The sequence below is a fragment of the Acipenser ruthenus genome, chromosome 27 (genome assembly GCF_902713425.1).
Source record: "Acipenser ruthenus chromosome 27, fAciRut3.2 maternal haplotype, whole genome shotgun sequence".
Lineage (NCBI taxonomy): Eukaryota > Metazoa > Chordata > Actinopteri > Acipenseriformes > Acipenseridae > Acipenser > Acipenser ruthenus.
In genome coordinates, this window is record NC_081215.1 from 25,442,159 (window position 1) to 25,460,926 (window position 18,768).

Consider the following 18,768-nt stretch of genomic DNA (forward strand, 5'->3'; position numbering starts at 1 on the left):
ACCCTTGAGCAAGGTACTTTACCTAGATTGCTCCAGTAAAAACCCAACTGTCTAAATGGGTAATTGTATGTAAAAATAATGTGATATCTTGTAACAATTGTAAGTCGCCCTGGATAAGGGCGTCTGCTAAGAAAATAATAATAATAATAATAATAATATCAAACCCCAAGTCTGCCGCCCGGTGTGCCATGTAGTTGCCTGTAACCTAGTCTCCTGAAACCAAGTTCCAAGCCACAAAGTGGGTCTGTGTTTACTCAGCTTAAAAATACACTGGTTAAGAAAGTCGGGTTTCAACAGCTTGGGAAAGACCTGCAGGTAAGTTCATGTCCCATTATATTTTAGAAGCGTATTGTACCATAAAGGGGTTTCTAAGTGAGGAGATTTAAAAAAAAAAAAAAATTTTAGATGAAAACCAAGCTTTTAAAAATATGTCTATAGTTGGGTTTCTTGTTAAGTATAGATATTCTGATATCATCTTGGTTGCCATCCCACTTGGGTGTTATAATCTCATCAGAGCGAATAAACTGGGGAAGATTGGACCTGTTCAATAATTGAATGGGGAACCCCCACCCCAAATGTTCATGCTTAACATGTCAAATGTTCTGAGGTTATGTGCTGAGTAGCAGGCTAAACAGCTAAGCTTTTCCGTCCATTGGTGGTGTTATTACTGCACTGCTTCTACTTTGAGAGTTGTATGATTTTCTTTAGTGAAAGCTTAACCCAACATAGTGCAAACAGCAAGGACGGCAGAGGGTGAGGTTTACACATGAGAAGGACATTGGATTTGTAAAACATTGCTTCCCGAGGTATTTGACAAACTGAGAACCAGAAGCAGCACTAGAAAAAGGATACAGTTCTCAAAGGTGTAAGGTCTGCAGTGTCTGAGCTGTGGAGTTTTTCTTCTCATCCCTGTGTTTGTTTTCCTGTAACTTCTGCTTCTGTTTACTTGTTTTCTCTTTCTTATTTCTTACATTTCTAGCAAGAAAGTCAACATACCCCATAATATCCCCCACGATTGTTTTACACTGTTTACCATTCAGCCCCCAAATATATAAGAATGATATTTAGAAACACATTGATCTTATCCTCTAGACCACTGATCAGGCTATGCCAGTTAGGGAAATAACACTTCACAGCCTGAAGCTCTAGAAGCACTACCAAATGGAGACGATAAATTATTTGAACTCATGGACACACACAAAGTTTGTTCTTCCCCCACCTTGTTGTCCTCCTACCCTGACCCTTGCTCTGTCTGTGAATCTCCTTCTCTACCTTGCTTTGGTGTCGCTGCTTTTTCCTACTGCTTCACAGCTATGCTTTGCTCATGTAGGGTAAAACTAGACCACCGAAGAGCGAGGAATCCTCAGACATGGAGTTCAGTGCTGATTTGATGAAAGATGGCAAAGTAAGTTCATAAATACAGACTCTGCATGCTTATCAGGACTCCAGAACTACAGTAAGAGCCTGAGAGGCCCAGTTCAGCAGCAACAGTTGGTCCTGCGTGTCTCTGTGGTGTAAGAGGTACAGCGATGCTTCTCGGCTGCCTTTTCTGTCTTTCTGCGCTTTGTTTTTTCTTTAAATCGTGAATAGCTTTAAATGTCATTTTAATGTTCTTCATTTTACATTCATTTATTATTAAGTTACAATGTTTGTAATCTGACATTCTGGATTGAAGAAAATCAGTCAGATAGCAGTCCACAGTTCAAAGCTAGTTATAGACTACTTTCATTGGGTTGTCATTTCTGATAGGAGCAGGAGAAATATAAAAGCTTTCAAATGTTATTTGGATAAAGGGAAAAACATTTTGACACAAGGCCTTTTACAGAACGATCTCCATTATGTTTGTTCAGCCTTTGCATATGTAACAGGACGGATGGCTGAGTGTGAAACTGCCACAACACTTTTGCATTTGTGGTTTTAGAGCTTTTAACTTCATCTCACCAACAGGGGGCAGAATCTGTAACTGCATCCCACAACACTGCCCTTTACACATAGCAGCAAAAAATACAAACATTACTTTACATCCAGTGGTGCCAGCGTTATGAAAAATCAGGTACTCCATTACACTGACATTACATTTTAAAATCAACATTTTTTTTTACACACTTTTGGTACTTTGGCAAAAGAAATTTCTTATTTTGATTAAAAAAAAAAGACAAGTGAAAATAATTCTTATTTAAGAGTAGCAAACAAATAAAAAAAAAGTTGCGATTTAAAAATTAAAAATAGGAAACGATGGAGATGGAGACACTACAGACAAGTGGGCATGCCTGTTTGAAAAGTTACAAATCTCTTTAAAAGTACCACACACATACTGTGGAGTTAATGAAGGCTCGGAGTTGTTGTTCCATTTGGAGTTTCTTGTAACTCAGTAGGTTGGCTCCTGGTATGCCTCCTGACTGGAGGGTTCACAGCTCATAAAACTGTTTTCTCTATCTATACCCTCGGAAGTTCCATTGATAGGCATATGGTATGCTTAAATGAAATATTATATCACGCTCCCTGACGTGTGGTATATAGATTGATCGCTCTGCACGTGTTGGACAAACAGGAAACATATTGACCCCATGGCCCTTGAATGAGAGCTTTGCATACCCAGCAAAGGACAGCTCTGAAAATGACCATGAGAGCCGTGGACTTCTTTGTATATACCTGCACATGCTTTAACAAGGTAACAGGTACAGTATGCTTGGCGTGTTTGTGAGTGCTTTTAATATCTTACCCAAAGACAACACGAAAATTCTGGAAAGAATGGGCAGTAGCGTGCCAAGGTAATACAAATGGTTCCTACAGCAGAGTAAGTGCTAATATTTAAAATACATACTGCTTCTGAACCTGCAAGTGCTGCATTAAGATGAAACGGGAGTGATTCAGATGATCTGAATGACTGGCTGCTGACATTGTAAGTGGTATAGATTAGTATCCTATCGACGTTACCTAAATAATATGTGATCCATGGCATTCAATTAAACGCATTTCATCACACTTTTTATAGTAACGTGGTGTTTGAGACATCATTAAAACATGATTAATTTTGAGCGCTCTACAAAAGCAAAACACAGCAAAACGTACTTATAATCTCATGGGGCAGAAAATGGCATCTCATTAAATAAAACCCTAGCGGTGGGTTTCACAATCCCCAATTAGCTCTAGTCTTGGACTGCCTTACCTAAAATAACATCAGTTAGTCCAAGATTAGTGATAATGGGGGGGGTCTGTGAAACCAGCCACAGAAGATGTTCTTTAGCAGCTGAATTTCAGGGAAGAAATAAAGCTCTTCCAGTTAACCAACTGGACAGCAAACTGTATCAGACGCCAAATGCGCGACTTTGACGTGATGAGCGTGGAGATAGGAACTGCCGTGGTGTAGGTCCGGTGTGACTCTTGAACATGCCATGGTGTTGGTCCGGTGTGACTCTTGAACATGCCGTGGTGTTGGTCCGGTGTGACTCTTGCTCCTCATGTTCACTCAGGTGATCTCTGACACAGACGGCCGTGTGCATGTGGAGACCCTGAAGGATCACTGCGTCTTCACTATAGAGGGGGCAGAGAGAGAGGACGAGGGGGTCTACACAGTGGTGGTGAAGAACCCGGCTGGAGAGGATACCGCCGACATTACTGTGAAAGTCGTGGGTGAGTATCTGATGCTCATCTGCTGGCCTGCAGATACTACCTTAAGAAACGTCTTTCGACACAGTGAATTCAGGCTGGGCAGACACACAGGCACATGCACGCACAACGTGTCACATACAGAGCCAAATATTTTATTCTTTTTCATTTTAAATGAAATTGATTATTTAGCAATTAGAGTAAATTACCTACTTTCATTTTTGTTTTCTTTCAATAAAAATGGATTTGTACTTCATAAATCCATTTTCTTTTTTAGAACACATGCTAGAAAGCAAGACTTTGTTTTGTGTTATAAAAATTTGACCGGCCTATAATTATTTGCCTAATGCATAATAGGTGTCTGGCCCAGAAAAATAAAAAAACAAAGGCAGAAAATGAGAAACCTGAAGTCTACACATTTGTATAACCTTTACAGCCATTTGGATTAAACAGTCCCTCAAATAAACCCATTGGTAACATTTATAACAGTCATTTTTTTTAATTGGCAGTACTAACCTGTTCTCTGCATTAGCCATCCTGTGATCTTCGAAAGCAAGCTAACCTAGAGAATCAATTTGCACTAGTGACATGTTCTTCCATAAATAATGAACTGAAAATTGAACTAAATTGCATTGGCATGGCAGGGGCCATCAGCATATTCTGTCCATGTTCAAATCTCTCCTACGCCATGGCCAGCACTGATTCTCTCTAGCACTGTTTTTATAAGGGTCTCTAACCATTGCAAATGACGTGCAGATGACATTCCCAAGTCTATTGTGTTGTCAACCACGTTTGAAATGTCCCCCCTGTACCTTTGATCCTATAATGTGACCCACGCACGCTCTCGTTTTAAAAGCTGCTCACGCTGCACATTTATGGAGAGAATATTATGCAAGCACCTGCCATCTGCTAAATGTCAGGGTATTGTTTTAGTGGGCAGGAGTATTTCAACTCTCCTGACAAGTGGAAGCAATGGGAGGCTATTGAAGGGAGGGTTATACATCCCAATTAAGGACACACATGCAGTGGAGTTCTGCAGTAAATACCATCGCCGAGGTCGGTATGCCCAGCCATGCTGTTCTCTCTAATTATAATTTTTTTTTTTTAATAGGTTCTAATAAATCTTAAAAATGGTACGTGGCTTAGCATATTTAAAAATCGTTACCCCAATTAACCAGATAGACACTTTTTATTAGTGCAGAGAGGAAGTGCTTCACAATCAAAATCTGACAAAAACCTGGAGTGTCTTATATCCCTGTACTGCAGCTCTTCTACTATTTTGAGGGATGTCCGAATTCTAACCGTAATTAACTTAATGGTAATATTCAGAAATGTGCTGATGCAAGGGAGCTTTCTCAATATGAGCAACCATTAACTTTGCACATTGAAGTGCGTACTGACACGCTAGTGTTTTTCTAATTATATATATATATAGAGAGAGAAAGAGAGAGAGAGAGACAGAGAGAGAAAGAGAGAGAGACAGAGAGAGAAAGAGAGAGAGCGAGAGACCTTAGATAGAAATTGGTAGGTTAAAAATAAAAACAGGTGTGTTTTTTATTGCAAATATATTTAGATATTAATGAGAGAGAGAGACAGAGAGAGCACTTGTTTTATTAGTCACTCAGTAGGTTCTGATGACTTTCCAACCAACCAGTGTGAAGTTAAAACCTCATACAGTAATTCCCATGGTGGTGTTATTCTGTATACCGCATGGCTTTCTTTCTACTCCATTGTATCCACGGTGCATTGACTTGTTTTATCCAGATGTCCCCGACCCCCCCCAAGCCCCTAAGATTGTCAGCCTGGGTGAGGACTGGTGCAATGTCCAGTGGGAACCACCCGCGTTCAACGGAGGCCAGCCAATTCTGGGTAAGGACATGGAAATAGAACAGTAAAGCTACCAATTTTAGAGTTCGGAGCATTGCTTCCTTTAACCTACAACTCTGCAGTAATGCAGAGTGCCCATAATTCAACCGTACTCAACCAGCATTATGGGATAAAACTATATGAAACTGAATACTAATGCAGGCGTAAGTCGGTTTGACATAGTGTTCATATATTTACAAGCAGTCATTACGCATCGTACAGCAATAAAAAATGCCCAACATTGAACTGCTGTTTATTGGTGTCACAATGAAGTCAGTTTTGTCAGATGGCATTGTATAGGGTAAGGCTAATTTTATAGGGGGGTGAGAGATGCTCTGACTGACAGACTGAATATCCCTTTCAGGGTACGTACTGGAGAGAAAGAAGAAGAAAAGCTACCGATGGATGAGGCTCAACTTTGACCCCCACAAGGGTCTGACCTATGAGGCGAAGAGGATGATAGAGGGCATGGCTTATGAGATGAGGATCTACGCTGTGAATGCCATCGGCATGTCCCGGCCTAGCGCCCCTTCACAGCCCTTCGTGCCGATCGGTAAGCATGTTAATCCTCATTGCCGCCTCGGAAAAGAGCTCCCATTGGAAGAGGACTTTAATCAAAACATTAGGAGTTTGCAAAGGCAAATGGCACATTTACTGACAAAAGAAAAGAATGATTTTAACCGTGCAATGCGCTAAAAAAAACAAGCTGCACATGTAGTCACAGTTAAGAGCCCTTCATGTCTTATTCTGAGTCTTATTTAAAAAATGTGGTAACATTACCAAGCAATTGTCTCCTTTAGGAAATGTGCTGCAAATTTTGAAGCAACAATGAGCTTTTACAAAGGATATCAGTTAACTCTTCATGGTGGGGGTGGAGGGATTAGGGTGAAGCAGATGGGACATCAGTTATAGATGTCGCCCAAAAGCTGGTCACTTCCACAGGACAGTGCCCTGATGAACCTCTGTCAGTAACACACTTGGGTTTCTCCCGAACGTGATTTATCCCTGTGACACTTTGACTGGAAGTTTAAATGTCATCAAAATATATTATATTCAAGGTTCAAACTGTGCTTATCCTTCACTAAACCAATACTCAAGCCGTTCTTAACTCTTTTAGAACTAAGGGTTTTTCAGTGGGATGCTCCCCTAGGAGTTTTTTTTGTCTGTAGTTGACTCTCTTCCTATAAAAATTCACTAAAAATCTATTTTTTACAGTAGCATCTTGGAAATGGTGTCCTTGTTTTCAAAACACTCTGGGGAACATTATACAAACTTACAAACTTTTCGCTTTTTTTTTCAATACAATATTTATTTTTTTATGTTAAATATTTGTTTTATTATTATGTATTCTGCTTAGAGATACATGCATGACCTTACAATACCTCCTGAAAGTTTTGTTGAAAAATATTGATGTTTGGGCAAATGGACACTACTCTCGATTATTTTCCAAAAAATAAATCTTTATAAATAAAATAATAGTTATTCATTCCGTTATTATCGGTAATAAGGAAGAAAAAAAAACTTACGTGATAAATTTAGTTCATGAAATAGTATCTGCTTATATCCACTTGTTTCTTGATATTTATAAATGTTGTAAAGACATGTATCTGTTAAAACACGAGACAGAATAAATGTTCTAATATAATTATGTCAAATACATCAGATAATAAAAAATAAGTGCGTTCTAGAACCCCATTGATTACTGAATTCTAAAAGAAACGTAGAACAGATATAATAATCCGATGATGCAGTAAGTAAATCAACCTATTTACAGTAAAATACTACATGACATGTGCAAGGTTTCAGTTATCATATACATATTACTGTAAAGTCTGGCATAATATGCATGGATGTTTTTCAATATTTTTGCTTGGTGGTATTCCTGATGATTTGGCTGTTGCTATGTATAGAAGCCGGGCTGCTTTTGGGTTTGAGGTGGAAGCTGTGAGGCACATAGCCAGCTGCTTTACACTGCTCAGTTTTCACCTGCTGTTTTGAAACCCATTGGGTGCAGATATTGAAATATCTGAACCAGCTCCTGTCTAATCCAGCAGTCCGGAGTGTCACAAAGACAGCTGATTAGGAAAGTATCCCTAGCGTTTCTCTCTATAAATAATCACATATGAAGAGGCGGGAGGCTTTGCTAGGTCCAGCTGGAGGTTAGTGACTGTCAGTCTTTGGGACACAAGTCTTGCTGGTGCAGCCTCACTGCATAACCAGATTGTAATATTCAAGAAAGCATTTTACAACAACGATGACGAAACCCAAGCTTCCGAAAACTGCCGAAAAGAAACCCGTGCAGGCAGAAGAACCAGCGGCGGCTGTCCCAAACGAGCCCCCAAAGGAGAAGGAATCAGAACCAGCTGCTGCACAGCCGGAGGAGGCTGCAGGATCAGGAGAGCCCCCTGCTCAGGGAGAGGCCTCCACTCCAGAGGAATCTCCGACAGAACCAGAGAAACCAGCAGAACCGGAACCAGAACCGGAACCGGAACCTGAACCGGAACCGGAACCCATAGGCAGTAGGATTTCCTTTTATGCACTTGTTTGATCTTGAGATGCTGCTCTGTTTAAAGAGGAATAACTTGAACTATCCCAAATAACCAATAAAAATAGTACAGTATATTCATATTATTTACTATATGGGATTCTTTAAAAGCTTTTTGGGTGGATTTATTTAGCTTTGGCGTACGTGCAAAGTTTGTAAATAAAACCGGTTACTGTTTCTGGTAATGCAAAATGTGAATTTGCTTCTAGATGCACTTACATTGTTAGCATAGTTATCGTGTTACAACAAACTCTTATTAAATCTGATCTCTGCTGCAGTGAATCGTGTGCATTACATTGTGAAGAGTTATGCATTATGATCTGGATGTTTAAGTTGCTTTATTTGCAGATTCAGATTGTATGGCATCTTTAGCTTACTCTACATATAGGTATAGAATGCATATTGATTTATCGTGTCTGTTTGTAATAATGCTATAGCGGGCTTTAGCCTAGAACAGTTAGCCGTCTAAAGATAGACACCACATACATTGCCTCCATTGTTCAAATTCACAGAAGCTCATAAGGTTGAGTACAGCCATATAATATTTAAAGTATACCCGGGCCCACATGTACTGGAAATATTAGGAATGTATTTTTTTAAAGATAATATGTAATAGGCTGGCTCTGTATTTTGAATCACTTAGCTTATGTGAATGATTAAATTCCATTATAATGAATACTTCAGCTTTCAGAATACATTTTTACACTTGTGAATGCTGCATATGCAGAATAACCTGCTGTTGCTTGTCTTTCCACATGTGTAACACTTTTGGGCTAGTACTCTAAATACTGTGCTTCTAATGTAAATACAGGATCAAGATGGGATATTACATTGACAGATTATTCTGAACATGCATTTGGAATACTCAAACTCAAAATACCTTACGTGCAAGCATAATGCCAAGCCCTCAACAGTGATGTAAAACCCACACATGGTTTATTCATTAAGATCTTAAGCTGTTGTGCAGTACAGGTGGAGGGCTCTCTCATGACAACATGGACTGTGATTTATGCAGAGGTGTGAAATATACCTGCATGGTTCTCCTTTGGTAAGTCAGAAGCAAACCAAAACAAAAACCAAATCTGGACTTCGTCCCATGTTGGTCACTTGTACCCCTTTCAGGACCTGGGGCCACAAATAATATCTGCATTCAGATTATCTGTAACCTGTCTCGTCTCTGTGGAAACAGACTCCTGCCCCCATAAGGAATAAGTAAGGAAAAGAGGCTCCCAGGGTGCCCCCTGCTGGTCAGCAGTTTGTTACGCAGTCTTCCAAATGAGAGAAAATCAAGTGGTTACTGGAGGGGTCTTCGGTTACCAGCTAAAAATAAATTTTGATCTGCAGGAAAAATAGGACTGGGACCTTGACTCCTAACTATTTGCCGCAATGAGAGATTTTTTAAAATAGCGCCATAATGAGCAGGGCTGCCATGTAAAAACCCTCCAGCCCTGAGGAAACCTCTCTCCTGGTTATGTAAGGCAGAGTACAAATGAACTAAACTGGTTTTGTGCATTAGAGATAGGGTTAGGGTTAGAGTTCTGCTGGTTAGGTTTAGGGTTATGGGGTTTAATCTGTCTTGCACTTAGCTATTGCTTTTTATCAAGCAATACACATTTAAAATCCATTCATTGTTTCAGCAAGATGGTTTAAAACAAGCCTCTGCATTCTGGTGACAATGTCCTCTTTTTCCAGGCAAAATAAAGTCGGTTTCTCCTCTCTGTTCACCTGTGTTTCTCCTTGGCTCCTTAGCTCCCACCAGCGAGCCCCATTGCCTGACTGTTGATGACATTACTGACACCTCCATCTCCCTGAAATGGAGACCTCCGGAGAGGGTCGGAGCAGCAGGGCTGGACGGCTACACTGTCGAGTACTGCAAGGAGGGCAGTAAGTGTTCCAGGCTGAGCACAAACACAACGTAAAGGGTTAGCTGAAAGCCTGGGTCCTCAGAGCAGCCACGGTTCTGGCCCAGTTATTTATAATAATAAATTAGATTTGTTGCTTTTTTATGATCAATATAATATTGCTGCAATGTAATTGGATTACTCTATTTAAATCGCACTTGATCCGTCCAAGTTTGTTAGCTTATAAACCATCTGAAATGTCACCGCCTGTCTGCTATTACACCAATGTCATCTTTATTTTACGACTTGGGTATAAAATGTAATCCTGTATCGCAATTTACACTCTAAGCCATGTTTAGATGTTTTAATATATTTATTTTTATGGATGTTGTTAAGATTTATTGTACTATTCCAAACCAGGCTTGATATTCAGAGCCATGTTTATTCTGTGCTGTATATAGAAAGACTATATAAAGAATAAGAAATAAGTTAAGCAAAGAAGACGTTTAAAAAGACTTCTAGTCGAAACATTTGTCTTTGTTTTTCTTTCAGTATTTTTTCCATGCCAGAATGGCTCCAGTCCTAAGGAGTTTAAATGAGGCAGAGCAAAGACATTTTTTAAAGGAAAAAGCAGGTGGTTTTGTGAGGGTCAGGGTTCATTGCTTTATATTTATGGATGAATCAAAGGTATAAAAATGTATTTAAAACCTTACTGCACTTACCGGGCGCTCCTCTTGCGTGAGTTTTTAACACATGGATGTTTTCGGTGACTCATCCTCACTTTGTGTTTCTCTTCCCTGCCTGCCTCCCTAGCGGATGAGTGGGTGCCTGCCTTCGAGGGCATGACTGAGCGCACCTCCGTCAACATCAAAAACCTCCCGACAGGAGAGAAGATGCAGTTCCGCGTGCGAGCCGTCAACGTGGCTGGAGCGAGCGCCCCGGCGACCCTGACCCAGCCTGTGACAATCCGCGAGATCATGCGTATGTACTGAGCTTTACACAAGTGCAGTAAAAGCAGACACGATGCATAAGTAAGGAATGTAAAAGCCATAAAGGTATGATAAAGCATATTTAAAAACATGGCAAACCATGTTAAACGTACAGATTACAGTGGGGAAGTTTTCCAAGGGTTTAATCACGTTTGCGTAATGTACAGGGTGTATGAATTATTTACTTGATCGCAATGAGAATCCAGTTGAACATCTTTTGTTTTGAGTCATTTACAGCCATGTGAAGCGAATCCCATTCTTCTTTAAAATGTTTGACACCTTCAAAACTGATTTTTAAAGGGATGGTCAAAATTAATTTGGACTTTTAATATAAAGTATTATTGATGGTACTGGTGCTACACTAGACACCTCTTCTGTTCAAGATTAGTCATACTAATGTCATGCAGTCAATTATTTATAAAGTCCTTACACTTTGAAAGCTGATCATGTCAGTCAAGAACAGGACATACACGATTGACAGATTGAAGCTGGTGTCTTTGCTTTTGCCCTGTGAGCTAAGCGTTGAAGATTGACAGGAGAAAAGCAGGTGTTGATAGATGATAGGACAACAAGACCCTGTCTGCGACAAGCAGACTTCAAGCAACTTTGCTTTTGCTGAGGAGACACATAGGAACCAAGTCAGGCAGACAAAAAGAAAAAGCTGGGCTGGGAAGGTACAGAAACATATATCACCTACTGTAAGGGCATACTATTGGCATTGGGAGCTGAACAGGCATTGACAGCTTAAATGCTCATTCCTGCAACTGAAAATTGTGAGGAAGCATATTTCATTTGTGCACTGAAGCCTGTGCAACGCTAATATCCTTCCCATCTCGCTTCCCCACAGTCATCATTGAGGAGTCTTTTCACAAGCTGGAATAGTTAGCAAGCAAATCTAAACAGGCTCATACAGAACACACATAATAGGTAATACGTTATGTTGGAAAACATGGATCGAGAATTGATTAGCAGTTTGCTACGCATGTGGACTGGCAGAGCTATACTGGTGTTCTTTTCTGAAAAGAGACTAATATTGCAGATAGCAGACTGTTTGGTTCAAATTGCATGTACTGCTAACAATTGATAAGAGACCTTGCGTCTACAAGCTTCTTGTCCAACATTGACTGCAAGCTAACAAGATAACAATGCTGTGGACCAGAAGGGGCCAGGCTCTAAGACCTTTGGAATACAAAGCATAAAGGAGCTAAAAGGCTCCCAGGGACTGCCGTTGGACCCAAAGGTTCACAGGGAGAATAAGAGATAATGCCACTGGACTCAAAGGGTCTCAGGCAAAATGGAGAGATAGGAACAAGGAAGATGACAAAAACTAGATGTATGGACCTTTTTGAGGCACCACCAGGGGTCTGAAGAATGCACTGAGTTCAGAGGTCGTCACACTAGACTACACACACAGACACACACACATCACACACTCACACTAAATGAAATATATGGTAACAGGATAATGTGTTGTACCTTTTCTATTGGTTAAGTGTTAGAGAAAGAGGAGGTGGACCATCTATACAGAAGGGTATTTAATGTCATGCAACAATTGTAAGAACGAGTATTCTGTTTGTCCTGTACCTGGGACCAGACTCCCTGCATATTTCAATAAACCTAACAACTGATTGAAGAAAAGGACTCTGCAGTTTCTTGAATCTACTTACTCACCATCCTTTTCTTAAGTTACATCACGTTAAATATGAGAACAAATATTTTAAAAAAAGTTGCCATTAATAACAGAATCACCTGGCACTTGTTATTCCTCGCTTGACCTGAAAAGCAATCTAAGCATGTGTTCTTGTGCAGTTTATTATTTTGTATAAGGCACAAATACTCCATTAGGATCAGTGAACTATATGTCCAAAATCGACGGGGTTTAAAAACAGGTCACAGTTCTCGGTGGGGGATGGAATCCACGGGGGAATAAGAAAGCTGCTGTTCGGCACATTCTCAGTTTGTCAAGTCACTTCTCCCACCTGTTGCTCTGATTCCACAGGGTTCAACGGAACACCAAGGAGCTCGGAATGGGGGAAATGGATACTCAGCTAATTAGTAAAAATTCAGCGACTCACCAGAGCCTGGGCAAGCGTGGACGGGCACACAGCTAGATGACAAACAGAAGCTTCCCACTTTTCATGCTTTTGCCATGAATGTGTTTATTCAAGCTCAGAATGGCTGTCCAGTCCCTAATTAAATGCGGCAGCACTCATTGAAAATTGAAATTGAAAACCCTTTTAGTGGGGGTCCCACTCCCCTGCCTTCAGTTCCACAGGCAGTATCACATGCTTGCTACCCTAATAAAAAGGTTAATCATTTTAGTTTTTATTGCTGAACTATCTGAGACAGCTATATAGATATTAAGCTCATATTCCATACCTATTTTATTTTATCACTAAGACTACACTGACTATAACGATGCCTTTGCTGTTTATACATTGCTGAGTTGTATGCGAAGCACCAAGGACTCTTGTCAGTTTGGCAAAGGTGGCATCACTTATATTTAACAACACATGCAATTAAATTCAAATGTAAGTCCATAGTTCTCTGCTGAATTGTTTAAACTGTAATTTCTGTCTTTGTGTCTTAGAGCGCCCCAAAATCTGGATTCCTCGCAACCTCCGCCAGACTGTGGTTAAAAGAGTAGGCGAGACAATAAACATTGTCCTTCCTTTCCAGGTAAGTTGTCATTCAGTCACGTATGTTATAAAGATCACTATTTGAGATTGTTCAGGATACTTGATATAAGTCATGAATTCTTTTTGAGATGAAGGCGTTAGCTGCAACGTTTATCTTCTTGACGTCTTTTTTGTCAGTAAGTATTAGTGTTTACACTGATGGATCGTCTTGTGGAGACACTGCACACACACATCTCAACATACCGCAGCTCCATAACAGATTGAGATGTCGAAAAATCCACTGAAAGACGTGTAAAAGAAAAATACTAATCCTAGCAGCATATTGTCAGTAGAAGAAAACTGTCAACACACTGGCAATAAAAATGTTCACCTACTATCAATGTCAATTACATAAAGTAATGGTAATCCAGTGGTGTTTTCTACAGGCCATATACAGACATAGGCCAACCCACTGGCAATGTAATGATTAAAGAGGTGGTAATCACTTCGTTTTAAATGTCTTTGAAGTGTCTCCTTCCTTTTTAGCTTATACCCTCAATGTACAAAATCTAGTGTTGTTGAAAGTACTGTATTATATGTTGTCCTGTGCAGAAATTGAATCTTCAGGGATCTGTTGACATGAGTTAGTACTGTATGTGCTTTATATATGGTTTCGTGCTTTCTGCCAGCTATATATAAAGGAGGCCTCACACCCTGAAATAATATCCTTGTAACACATGTAGGGCTGTATTCATTACCGGCACTAGCATCTCTCTTGACTCCTAATGAAATCTCATCTAGAGCTGCTGAAGGGCTGGTATTCATAACAGCCATCAGAAATGACAGATTTACTGCAAAACTACCATCATACGGGACATACCTTCCAAAACATTAGCTTAACATCTTACCAGCAAATGCATGTGCTTTTATATTACTGCCTGTTCCAAGGAAAAGGCTCTAAAAACCCATGAACACTGGAGGCTTTCTGTGATCAAAACTAGATTCAGGACATTGAGGACCGCTGGGAATACATCTGCATAAAACAATGCGATCTGAACTATTGCATTTAGTTTACTAGTAAGTCATTAGTTAATGAGTTCGTTTTGATACTGTCCAGGCCTCACCTGCAAGTAAAGGCTGTATGTCCATGTTTATCAATGCTGGGTGTTGTCAGAAAACAGAGGTATCCAATATACACATATCCTTTTTTATATTATATCTTCAATGCAAATCACTATTAAAAGGGGAAATGGCTAATGTTAAAACTCTAGACCTGTATGACAACATTTTTATTAATGAGTTTTAAAGCCCAAACAAAAGGGGAGGCGTGTGACTTACTGTTTAACTCTAATATTAGTCCCTGATCAGTCAGTTGCTGAAGATAAATCACCAAAGACTATAAAGGACATGCATTTGCTTTAAGGACATTTCAAATGCTGTACCAACTTGGCAGCTATTGGAGAAATCAGCCCTTGCCTCACCATGAGCCCCATTCTTTTGCAGCAATAAAAAAGACAGCACCATGGGGTGACCACAACCCATCAGCGAGTGTCAGGTTCTTAATTTACCACAGCTATTTGAATTGCTGAACTGAAATCTTGCCATGGGTGGCTGACGTGTTTCACAGTGTTTTCAAAGGAACTGTAATCATTGTATGTGGCCTTTCATATATGTATAGGTATATATGCATATTGCATATAATCTGTGTATATGTATATCAGTGGGAGATTCAATTGAAATATCAGTTGGACTTTATGAGCCTCCAGTTGACACTATTCTGTCACACGCCGCAAATACAAAGATGTCTGTGTAAAAATGACACAAGCATTTGGCATTGTATAATATATTATTTCAAACACTCTGTACAGCCCTTTATATCTGCAGGGTCTTTTGTTAGTGATTTGTTAGAAATCAGTTTTTCATTGCGTGAAATGCAGTAACCTGCTGCCTTTTACAGATTAAATAAATGGTCATGACTTAATTAACCCAGATTATTACCCTGCAATTTAAAGGCGGGGTTTGCAAAACAGGTCAACAGTGATGCTGGTGCTGATTTCATTTTATTGTTGAAATCGACCCTCTCCCATTTTAATTGTGACTAAAACTGTCTTACTAGAGAACTGATGCTATACAGTGGATGGAGATCTTCAAATGAACCTTTGAATTGAAAGGGACTGACACAATTAGAGAGATGTACTGTAGGAGCCTGATACGGTGGCAGGAGTGTTTTCTGTGTCTTATTTTCTTTTTTCCACGCAGGGGAAGCCCAGGCCCAAAGTGACTTGGACAAAAGACGGAGAGGCTCTGGACCCCAAACAAGTGGGCGTCCGCAACAGCGACTTCGACACAATCCTCTTCATCCGCCGGTCGGAGCGCAAGGACTCTGGGAAGTACGATGTGGCCGTGCAGATCGAGAACATGGAGGACAAGGCCAGCCTCCACATTCAGGTCGTCGGTGGGTGTTTTCGTATAGAACTGCAGGCTGCTTTGTAGTGCACTCTACTGTATGTGGTAATAGGCCTTTGCTGACACAGGTGGTTCTGGCTATAGTGTCTGCTGCATGACCTGAAAGTATTCAAGCAGTTCGGTTTAGTTCCATTCAGTGTCTGTTATTCTCAGTGATCCTTAAGTTTAATGTGATACTGCACGGTAGGTTACAATATACAGGTATGCTTAGTGCTTGGAACCATCTCGTTTTACTGTGTTTGTAGACTGATTGCAAATATCTATCTATCTATCTATCTATCTATCTATCTATCTATCTATCTATCTATCTATCTATCTATCTATCTCTGCAGAGTTAAAAATGGTTAACAGCAATGACATATAAGCCATGTATAGTTTGCGCGATGATGCTCGTAGAGACAAGGTTGGTCGCACACTCAGAATTCTCTTCTTCTTTTAGACTTGACCGCTGATAATTATATGCGTCTGATTCCTCTTGCATTTAGTTTAAAAACGTTTTATTATTTATTAAAACAAAACATGAAACAGACACAACACAACATGTTTCGACACATTGTGGATGAATATATATATATATATATATATATATATTATTACAGACTCCAATTAGTTTGTCTTGGACTTCCAAAGGTAACATTTAGATTGGGATCCGTGAAAACAGCTGCTATTGCTTTTAATGGTAATGAATTCCCGTAGAGTTGCATTCTGCAAGATGGTTTCTCTCTGGAAAATGTCAAAGCAATATATAACAGGAAAAAAATGGTTAAACATGCACATTTACTGTATAATGTTTTTTTGTTTGTTTGTCTGCTTGATTATTATTATAATTTTTTTTTAGACAAGCCCGGACCACCCCAGAACTTGAAGATCACAGACGTGTGGGGCTTCAACGTGGCTCTGGAATGGAAACCCCCGAAGGACAATGGCAACTGCGAGATTACAGGCTACACCATCCAGAAAGCAGACAAAAAGACAATGGCAAGTACAGTTTAAACCCCAGCCATCTGCAATTAGAATGTACAAACACCGCAGCAGTCCCCTGATAACCTTCCTCTGTGAGGCTGTTCTGCCAAGTCGTTCTAAAGAAAACGTGCTGATCGCATGAAACTCTCTGTCTCAAGGTTTTTAATAGAGGTGTCACTCTGCACAGGCTCTGAATTTATTTTTATCGTTTTGTCGGTGAGGGACAGTATTCTACCTTGTAACCATCCCTATAAAACCCAGAAGTAGTATGGCAACTGAACATTTACGACCATATTTTGAAGCATGGGCAAGGTCAGATTTTCAAACATGTGTAAATCAATTGTAATGGAATAAAGGTAGCAAGAAGCAACCTTTGTTGCTGGAAAAGAGCAGTTAAATCATTGAGAGTTGAGTAGTTTGCCTTTGCTTCACCAAGATATTTTACACAATGAAACGTGAACCCCCAGTGGAATTTTCCACAGTAGCAGAGATTGTTTCATTTCTGTATGCATTCAACTTGAACAATTTGTTTTGGATCATGCAGCTGACATTCTAGCAGAGCCCAGCTGTGCCACACGCACAGCAGAGCACTCCAGGAACATCAGCAGACAACAGCACGCTAATCTTAGCTACTGGCCTTGGGCAGATTTATTATTTGTCTGGATACGTGATTATAATTTTAAGCTTGAAGGTTAGCACCTCGGTGAACTTGCCCATGTTACTGAGTTCAATTTAAACTCAAATATTGGAAACGCTGGTTCGATTATTTTCTGCACAGTGGAATGTCCACCCCTTAGATCCAAGATGATCACAATTGAAAAAGCCATTTGTCAATTTTAAAAAGGACACTTTTGGCTTAGCTATAACTGGGATTTGTCCTCCTGTGCGTGCAAATACACATCTGAATACGCACTGGAAAAATTGTACCACTGCAATGTCAACGTTACAAAACCTAGTAACAAAAACACACACCTTTAACAGTAAAGTAATATAACATATTGTCAAAAAAGTCTACTTATTTTAATGTAACTATTGCCATGTAAATAGCAATGTAATTGTGATGTTCAGTAGCATTTACAGGAAAGCTGATGGCCACTATGTGTGGCAGTAAGAGAAGCCCTTTCCAGTGAAAGGAGGAACGAGTCTGTATTGACGGAGTCTCCTCATATCCTCCAGGAATGGTTCAATGTGTATGAACACTACCGCCGCACCAACTGCGTGGCGTCAGACCTCATCATGGGAAATGAGTACATATTCCGGGTCTTCGCTGTGAACATGTGTGGCCTGAGTGAAGAGCCTTGCACCTCCAAAGACAGCGCCTACATCCAGAAAACAGGTGAGCTTCACAGCTTCTTCTCAAGCCAAACGTACAAAACATACAGCACGATCACAAAGGTGGAGGAGTATCCAGCAGTGTGACAGATTCACACGACAGAGATCAGCATGCTGTAATGACCAGCCATGGAATCGGTTGCCAAGGGAACATTTACCAAGGTAGATAGGAAGTCACACTGAAGAACGCACTAGCCTTCTTGTTTGTCTACTTGACTTAGTTTCTTGTAGTTTTACCTGAGACCAGAAGTTTGTGATGCATCTTATATAACGGTAACCATTCAGTACCCTTGAATGTGACGTGAGTGTAGAAGCACTAGGTTTGCCAGCCTGCGTGGCCGTCTCCTATTAGTTTTTAACAACAGCTCTGAATCTTTGCAGGTATTGTGTACAAGCCACCAACCTACAAAGAACATGACTTTTCTGAAGCACCCAAGTTCACACATCCCCTGGTGAACCGCTCTGTAATATCAGGCTACAACGCCACCCTGAGCTGTGCCCTGAGGGGATGGCCTAAGGTAAAATATACAGTTTTAGTG

General features: G+C 40.2%; 1 protein-coding gene across 1 annotated transcript in view; it reads left to right on the forward strand.

Moving 5' to 3' along the window:
• The window catches only part of LOC117432349 (myosin-binding protein C, cardiac-type-like), a 40,770-nt gene that overhangs the window by 19,498 nt on the left and 2,504 nt on the right, over positions 1 to 18,768 (forward strand). The window contains exons 20-30 of the mRNA XM_034905047.2: positions 1,331 to 1,405; positions 3,474 to 3,633; positions 5,374 to 5,478; positions 5,840 to 6,028; positions 9,770 to 9,904; positions 10,675 to 10,842; positions 13,441 to 13,529; positions 15,728 to 15,923; positions 16,773 to 16,912; positions 18,074 to 18,233; positions 18,611 to 18,747. Of these exons, the coding sequence (XP_034760938.2) occupies positions 1,331 to 1,405; positions 3,474 to 3,633; positions 5,374 to 5,478; positions 5,840 to 6,028; positions 9,770 to 9,904; positions 10,675 to 10,842; positions 13,441 to 13,529; positions 15,728 to 15,923; positions 16,773 to 16,912; positions 18,074 to 18,233; positions 18,611 to 18,747 (1,554 nt within the window). The remainder of the gene's footprint in view (positions 1 to 1,330; positions 1,406 to 3,473; positions 3,634 to 5,373; positions 5,479 to 5,839; positions 6,029 to 9,769; positions 9,905 to 10,674; positions 10,843 to 13,440; positions 13,530 to 15,727; positions 15,924 to 16,772; positions 16,913 to 18,073; positions 18,234 to 18,610; positions 18,748 to 18,768) is intronic.